Source organism: Anguilla anguilla, chromosome 16, assembly GCF_013347855.1.
Source record: "Anguilla anguilla isolate fAngAng1 chromosome 16, fAngAng1.pri, whole genome shotgun sequence".
In the NCBI taxonomy this organism is placed as follows: domain Eukaryota; kingdom Metazoa; phylum Chordata; class Actinopteri; order Anguilliformes; family Anguillidae; genus Anguilla; species Anguilla anguilla.
In genome coordinates, this window is record NC_049216.1 from 23,845,600 (window position 1) to 23,854,215 (window position 8,616).

Below are 8,616 nucleotides of genomic sequence, written 5' to 3' on the forward strand. Positions count from 1 at the left end.
AGAATATGGTCACAACCAACGCGAGATTACACAGCCAGTATGATATATATCCCAGCATAAAAACAGCCTGTCCAATTAAGATAATGTTCCAGTATGTGCATGGGCCTCATGGCCTGGAATCGAATGCAGCCCATGCCAATGCTAACTGTGTCCAGCTGCTCCACAGGGAGGCAGCCATAGAGATGCATAGTTAGGGAGGGATTTTGTTGGCATTGTACACCAAATCCCCCATGTGGTCAGGTGGGTGTTTGTGCAGTCTGCCTGCACAAGCTGCACATAAAGTGTACTCTTCAGAGTACCTGTGCAGTGACTGTGCAAGCTTAGGGCCCGATTTACTTACACTTTACATTCAACACACACAAAACCAGTAATATGACCAATGATTGGACATGGTATTTGTTTTGCACCAATCATTTTGCGTGTGCAGAAAAGGTTTTGCATATGCTAAAGGTCTTGGTGGACTGGAGATTGAAAAGTGGTACCAACAGCATCACATGTTTCTAAACTCTTCTGAGTGGATGGATGAGCCTGCAGTGAAGACTGGCTTACAAACAAAATCAGCCTTACACATTGGAGGAATTCAAGTGAAAGTATTAAACATGCTGGCAGGAAAGGTGAGATATGTAAAATAAACAAGAAGACAGTGAGAATTTTGGTTTACAGATGATGCATTTATTGTTCCTCAAAACCCAATGGCCATAAAATGATTAAAACAACCAAATCCATTGAGGTTTAAGCTGTAATCGCCACACAAAAAACAACACATTCACACATCAAAACAGAATCGTCCCTTTCACAAAATAGCATTTAATAGGCAAAATAAAAATTTTTAACAAACATAACAAAAATAAACACACTTCCACACACCCACAACTTCAAGTGAATATTTTCATTCCATTTTAAGAAAGACATTGAAGGCTATAGTTTTTTAAATAGTGTATGGTGAATACTTGAAAACAGACTTGGATGTGTTCAAGGTAAGCCTTAAGCAAAAGGATTAACAGCTCTTGAAAAGGTGAATTTGGGATATTTATTCCCACTACCTGAATACTGAAATGGTTTCTTAAACCGGGGGTTCCCAAACCTTTTCATCTGAAGGTCCACTATAAACCATCTTCTGGCAGAGGTCTCCCACCTCTTTAAAATGGCTAACTTCTGACATCTTTACAGTATATAACATCTTACACAGACTGCAGTACATTTGCTATTTAACGTGCTAAATCGGGATCTCATAATTTATGGATCCATGTCAGCAGACATTTAGTACAATGCAAATATGTAGCATTTATCCAATCTGAAAGGCTGAAATGTGTGATTTTGAAATTTGGGATATGATCAAATTATTATTAACGTCTGGAGCTCCTTTGGAGAATTCATGGACCTCAGTTTGAGAACCCCCGGATAACATTATTTACTGCATATTATAAAGCCTCATTCAGTGCATACCTGCTCCCCAGCTCTCAGTAGGGCAAAGCATTAATAAGAACCATGCCAGCTTCTAGAATGCCCCCTCTGGGACCAGGGCTAGGAACCCATTTAAGTAAGGAGCGGTTTCCTGGACATGACTCTCTTGTGCTTTCACTGGATGTGACATACAATAAGAGATCAAGGGGTCATAGGCCAAGTAGCTTGAGGAGCTTATAGTGTAAATGTAAAGCTATGGGTGCTGGGTCCCAATACACTCTCTCCCATGGACAAGACAAACAAAAATTCTTACTATGAATAATAATAATAATAATTATAATAACTTATTTTTGAAAAGGCAAAAGTTGACACTTCAGTGCAAACACACGGACAAAGTCCTTTCATGGTTTGGTTAAAAGCAAGAATAAAAGGGACAGGAATGGTGAAACAAAATAAAATAAAATAGCATCTGGGTACATAACTGCAGCTCCTTGGTGAAATCCTCACCCTTCCTCATCGTCAGATCTCCTGGTAAGACGACGTGGGCAGTGAGTCCTCTTCTCGATCCCTGAGAAGGGTGAAAAAAAAAGTTTCTCTCACGTTAGTACTTCAATTCGTTAAATTTTTATCATCTACAGCATTTGATTTGAAACAACAGTCTGCAATATTTTGAGATCACAGTTCTACAGTCCATATTTTAAAGAGGAAGAAAAGAAAACACTCTTGGCAATTATCCCATTGTGGGCAGCTATGTGTTCACGTGATCAGTGCCAAACTCTCTATCTGACCTTGAGGGGTAATATCTGGATCCTCAGAGTGGACAACATCTTTGTCCATTTGAGCTTGGCATGATATTTCAGAAATACACTATAAGCACTGAGAGCTGCCCTGGACGTGATTTTACAGTGCAGCTGCACCACACTCTGTCTGGTTGTACAGTTTTTATCGCAACCCTTCATTACTGAGGTTTTTCTCTACAATTACCCCACCCCCACCCCCAAGAATGAGCTGTTCCTGACAGCAATGAGTCACAATGTGATCCTCCCATCCTGCACTCTGCAGCATAGACCAGCCTTCCAGAACTCACTCTGAAAAGGGCACTGGCCACGTGGCCATCACAGGAGAGGCAGGTGTCCCGAGCAGGGCCGTGTGCACCACGTTCACCACCAGATCATTATTAAATTATTAAACTCCTTGCAAATGTGACCAGGCCTCCTGCACAGTCTGTGAATCCTGCCCAGACCCATACAATCCCAAATTACGCTCGTAATTTCCATTTGTATGTCTCAGCGGCTCGTCATCGCCGGAGCTTTCACGACTCCCAGGTGGAAACGCTACGCCTCGAGTGACCGCTTTTATTCTCCCTCGCTTTCGCTCTCTTTTCTTCGCGCCTCCGCGGCTGTTTTATAAATAGACTGCCGAGAAGAACGGGCTCTCGAGAGCCAGAGAGGGAGAGAGGGAGAGAGAGAGAGAGAGAGAGAGAGAGAGAGCTGGATGCAGATGATGCTGAGGCCAAACTCGATCACGCGCCTCGGTGCTGCTCTGTGTTCCTGATCATTTATTAATCGCAGACCCACTCGCGCTAAACACTGGGCAACACATTCATCAACACGGTCCCTAAACGTTCAAAATGCATGAAACGGGTTACACAGAAAGGTCGGTATAAGGAGAACAAAAACAATAAAAAAATAAAATGATATATTCAAAACAGCCACAGTCTACCACAGCCACTGCTTTGCTAATTGTACTGTTCACTGCTAGTTTGTTAAGTACCAATGACCACAGTACATCCATTTTAATATTGAAAGTGACATGATCATCAATAACAACCAAGTTCCAGCCCTTTTGCAAGAGTCCAGCTTGGTAATATTTCTGTTTTCTTGCCTAGCAATTGCCACCCTACCAACGCAGGCATCCAATCTGAACTGCAAGATTCTGGAAGGACATGGTGATAATTGTGACATGTTTTAATTTATTAATAAAAGAAAATAAAAACTCTTTTTTTAAACCTAATTTCCAATCACTGATTTTACTTTTCAGTTGCTACTTGGCTTAGTAGACAGGGCCCAGTCTGCTGTGCTTGTGAGGTGCATCTACCACCAGCTATAGCTGTCCTGTTGCAGTCGCACTTTGCTTTGGGAAATGTCAGCTTCTCAGCAATGAGAACCAAGCACACACAAAGGGAGCTTTATAATAACGCAACAAAACATTTCCTTATTGTCTAAAACACCCACACTTTGTACCAGGAAGACAGTGCTTTAGAGTCGGCAGATCTCAGCGATGAAGGACAGTCCCTGTCTGGAGACGCTAAGTGACTAACTATTGACACAGAGCTGTTAGTCCACACACAGCAGATTGCACACATACCAGCTGGAAAATCTGATTCTGTTCCTGCTCCTACCAGCACGCAGGGGGAACGCTGCAGGTGCGGTTTCAGCAGAGTGCACACATACGTGGTACACCCACTTTATGTACCCCTTCCTGTGCACAGTTACAATGGAACCTAAATTGTTCAGTTTTAGAAACGCATAAACACACGTGCACACACATGCATGCACGCACATGGCCGCACACATACGCAAATGGACACGCACACGCAGACACACGTGCATGCACACACGCCCACACGCACAAATGCAGATACACGCACGCATGCACACGTGCACACACACACACACGCACACTAAGGGGGTGATAAAAACCACACCCCCAGGCCCATTCAATTCCAGCCATATCTAAAATGATTCCCCATTGTGACCAATCAGAATTTTCTGAATGGTACAAAGCCCTTGCCCATGCAGCAGAAAGAGGGCCCATGGTTGAATCACCTGTATGGCTTGCGTAATTAATCAAATCCACTTTATTGCTGATCCACAGACTCCAACAAATCTGTTGATCTTTCGCACTGCACAGCAAACCGCGCCGCATTGATCCTGCAAGAAATGCAAGCCCTGGGTTTCAGGCTGTGGTGGTGTCTGCACAGACTCTAATCTTTACGTAACGTGGATTGGCTGACACAATGACACAAGATGGGATGTGCCATCCGGGTGTCGCAGAGATCAGTGCATCTGTGCTGCGTCCGCACAGATTGACCACCAAAAACACAGCCAGAGACACCAGCTGCGGGCACAGCGTCTCCCAGCCCCTGGAACAGGCCACACCCTCCAGGACATGGCTGGCAGACCTGTGCAGGACTGGGGCAAATACACCCCATCTCACACAGGGAGGGAGGTGAGCCAGTCTAAAAACACAGAGACACTGAAAGACGCTGATTCACTTCTCCCCCAAGAACTTCAGTAACACTACCACTTTGGCTGGTTTCATATCAAACTGATTTCTGGGTTTATAATGGGTTTTTTCTGGTCTTCCATACTGAAATCTGCGCAAATGCTACATATTCTTCTCTTGAAGGTTTGGGGAAAGGTTTTTACGGCAGTTTTCTGGATAATTCACTTGGGGTCGCTTGACTGTAATTATGTTCACTTGTGAAGTGACTGATATACAGCCAAGGTCAAAATTCGTCCAGTGTCTTACAGTAGTCAGGAGTCCAACCACTTTTCATCATCTCATTTAAAATATAAATGCGTATTTTCCTGACTTAATTACTGAAATGCCCACATACTGGCTGCCTTGTACATATTCACTGGAAAAAATAACAGATATAATCCATTACATGGATCACACATGACACTCCATACAGTGGAAACCTTGAGTCATGTCTCATTCTTACTTTGAGGATCCAGGCTAAACTGCGCAGGGCCTAAAAATGAACTTGGAGTCAGACCTGTTAACTGTAACTTCTGAGTTGGAGTCTAAATGTGACACTGTTGTTTTACAATTAAACATAGCAGTGAACCAGTAGTATCAATGTGCAATTGGCCTATGTAATAAGCATGTTGAATGAGGGGGTTGGAGGGTGTGTAATATAATGTAATGGACAATGTGACCCTGTCACGGGCCAATGAAATGCTCTGTAACACGGGTGTACAGCATGTGATGACTGTGACATCACAAAAATGTCACAGAACAGTCACACTACATCCAAAGTGGCCCAGTCCATAAAAGCAAACACCACTGTTGCAGGTTTCAGTCTTGGCTATGACATCAGCTGACTCTTGCTAAATGTGTGCAGCTGCAGGACAAGGGAGAGGGTGAATGTATGTCAGTCAACATAACTAAACTACTATATTACCTCCTTTCAATGATACATACAGGCTAAAAGCTGCCATCGTTGAGATATATGCCCTTCCTCTCCTCTAGTACTGTGTGTCAGGTGCAGCGTGTAAAATAGTCACTGGACGTGCATGCATGCCTACTCAGAGCACACTTTTTTATTTTTTATTTTTAAAGGAGCGCACATATTTTTGTACTCGTTACTTTAGTCGGACAGGTGGAAAGCAGACAGGGCAACAGTTACAGAAGGAATCACAGCTGAGGGATGGAACCGCTTGAGGGAAGTAGTATATAGCTCCAGAGTCGTTAAATAATTGGTAACACTATAAAAGAGCTGTATAACAAAGATTACAAAGGTCTGGGGGTCGTTCAGTCCCGACAAAACGTAGCAAAACATTTATTTAAACGGAAACGGTTGTGCGTTGAACGCCCTGTTGTGTTACGCAAGCGTTGCAACTATGGCCGCTGAGAAGGCCATTCTTTGCGTTCTTTTCGAAGAATTTTCGGAGCCTGATGAAATCGGTTTACATACGTGTTTAATACTATAAAATACTTATGACAAACATGTCTTCTAATGTCTTCAATTGTTGCATACACCAAGCTGCAGTGGACGCTTAGGACTTCAGTTGGATCTATGGCGCGCACTTCCTTTCTAATACCGGGGGGTTTATATACACGTCGCTACTGATTGGGTAACACCTCTGACACACCCACCAAACGAGAGAAAACGTACCTCAAAGCCCGTTGTACACCGTTTCGAGGAAACATGTCGTTCAACCCGAAAACTGTAGCAAAACAGTGCACACCGTTTTCAGATTGAACGTGCCCCTGGTTTCTCATCTTTGGGACATTCTCCATTTTCTCATCTTACCTGATATCCTCCTCTTTGAGTTTCCTGGCAGCCTGCTTTGACATTTTAATCTGCAAGTCCAGTCTGTGTAAGTAGTCCTTGGCCGAAAGTTCCTCGGGCTGAGTGGGGCGCGAGCTAGGGTCCTGAGGTGTGGGAGTGGGCGAGGGCGAGGAGGATGACGTTCCATCTCCATCCAAAGTCACAACAGGTCCCTCGTGCGGCATACAGCTGTCACTGGTCTCACTTTCTGGAGATTCCAATGTCATCAGTCCGTTGAACGCTTTCTCTGACACCACCGGAATGTTCAGACTGTTCCGCAGGAATATACACTCGTTTCCGAAAAGCTTGTTAACCCGCTTTATCTGTTCCATCTGTAAAACAAATCAATGAAAAGAAGCTGAGTGACATCAGGCCAATCAGATAAAATCAAACATTCATTTGAAGAGGCAAACATAAAAATTTAATCTAACTGCTAGCATTGCATTTATATGTGCAGAAACATGTAGAAGACAAGAGGCTGAAACATGGACACGCGCGCGCGCCCACGCACAAATCTGTAAGTTCACGGATTCACCTTGAACCGCTACGTTCTACTTCCTGGTTACATGCTGTGGTCCAATGGGTTGAGGCGTTTATTTGTCAATTTTCTGCATAGATGTAATAAATGTCAGTTAATAATAATGATTATTTACAGACATGTCAAGTCTGGTATGTTAAATAAAACGTTTCTAATGGGTCTAGTGCGCTTACAATTTAACTTTACATGTCTTTTTGCAACGGAGCTTGGAAATTTAGCCTGGAAATTTAGCCGCTCTGCCCTTAAATGCCTCGGAGCGAATGTTTATGTATACAAACAACAACATCGATTCAATTACAAATTGAATTACGACATACACACGCCGGTGCAGTAGGCTAAGGCCCACTTCATCAAAATATTTTATGTTTCGCATTATTTGTTCGCATTTTTCCTTCTATACGCTTACCGTCACGCCGTATTTGAGCGCTATTCCCTGCAGCGTGTCACTGTCCGTGACTCTGTGTTCGATGTATTTCTCTCCCACAGGAGCGGTGACGCTGGCCGTGCTGCCATAAGAGCGGGTCTTGGTGCGTGCCAGGCTCTGCGAAAGCTCACTTTCGGATTCCGAGCCGGAACGTGACCTGGGAAAGACAGGTTGTCCGAACCGACCGTCTCCATCCCGCAGCTGAAGGACCGGTGAGAACTCCGCCATCTTCTTCTCAATAAATAATAAATCTGCCCTGTTATGATACGCCAGTTGACCTGCCCTAGTTCACAGAAGCATCGCTCAATTCAAAATGCTATGGGATCCCTTCCTGCTTTCGGTATGCGTAATAGCATGTGAGCGCGGCATGTTTAAGGACCCCCGAGCATTTCGCGGAAAAGTGGACATGGCTTCCTAACTACGGACATGACGAACGCTTCTAGAATGATGCAATTTGATACACGGCAGTGAGTACTAGGCTAGTCTGCATCGCTCAGTCAGGATAGAGAACCAATTCCGAACCGTGGTGGAAACAAAACAAACCGTGTTGCGAGGGAGGGGGTGTACTTATTTTAATAATAAATAAGCAAAGGAAGAAAAACATAAAATGTAACTTGCATGTACTTTGGGCGGTGTTTTGTGCAGTTAGCTGTGCAATTTATGTGAAGGTGTGTTTTCTATCCCCCTCGCAGATCATTTCCCAACCAAATATGGATCGTGAGTAGTCATAAAATTGTGGGCACTAGGACACCTCGGGAGCATACATGAACCATATTACACAGGCCAATATGACAGACACGTGTTATGATGTACCTTATTTCACAATGCCAGAAATAATTCTGCTGGTTTTCAAATCACATTAAATTAGTACTGACAAGCTATGTTGATCCATAACAGGACCAAAATGGAAATAAGACATTTTTGCTTTGTGTTTTTTTATCCTCTGTGATTTTACACGAATATAGTGCAGTACGCATTTGAAAATAGCCTAATTAATTCATTAATTCACTTGGATCTGCTTGCCAGTGCATTTACAAAGTTTAGCTGTAGATGGGGTCATGTTTACAACTTTTCCAATTTTTATTATCTTTGTCAAAATTATGGTTGCATAAATGTGTTGATACATCAAATCAATTTATTTTGTACAGCACTTTTTTAGAGAACTGTGCAGAAACTAGGCCTAAATCC

At 43.3% G+C, this 8,616-nt stretch overlaps 1 protein-coding gene across 1 annotated transcript; it reads right to left on the minus strand.

Annotated features, from left to right (window-relative positions):
- Positions 1-650: 650 nt before the first annotated feature.
- On the minus strand, positions 651-8,098 carry LOC118215446 (lysM and putative peptidoglycan-binding domain-containing protein 2-like). The gene is made up of 3 exons (XM_035396263.1): positions 7,411-8,098; positions 6,449-6,798; positions 651-1,972 (listed from the first exon to the last, which is right to left on the minus strand). The coding sequence occupies exons 1-3, from the start codon at positions 7,654-7,656 to the stop codon at positions 1,924-1,926; spliced, it is 645 nt and encodes a 214-aa protein (XP_035252154.1). The 5' UTR covers positions 7,657-8,098; the 3' UTR covers positions 651-1,923.
- Positions 8,099-8,616: the final 518 nt, after the last annotated feature.

Bases quoted from the DNA above. Each gene is read 5' to 3' on its own strand.
- LOC118215446 (XM_035396263.1), bottom strand. From the start codon at position 7,656: ATGGCGGAGTTCTCACCGGTCCTTCAGCTGCGGGATGGAGACGGTCGG. The intron at 6,799-7,410 runs GTAAGCGTATAG...TTTGTTTTACAG, and splicing joins CGCTCAAATACGGCGTGACG to ATGGAACAGATAAAGCGGGT. The intron at 1,973-6,448 runs GTAAGATGAGAA...CACCCTTCTCAG, and splicing joins CTCAAAGAGGAGGATATCAG to GGATCGAGAAGAGGACTCAC.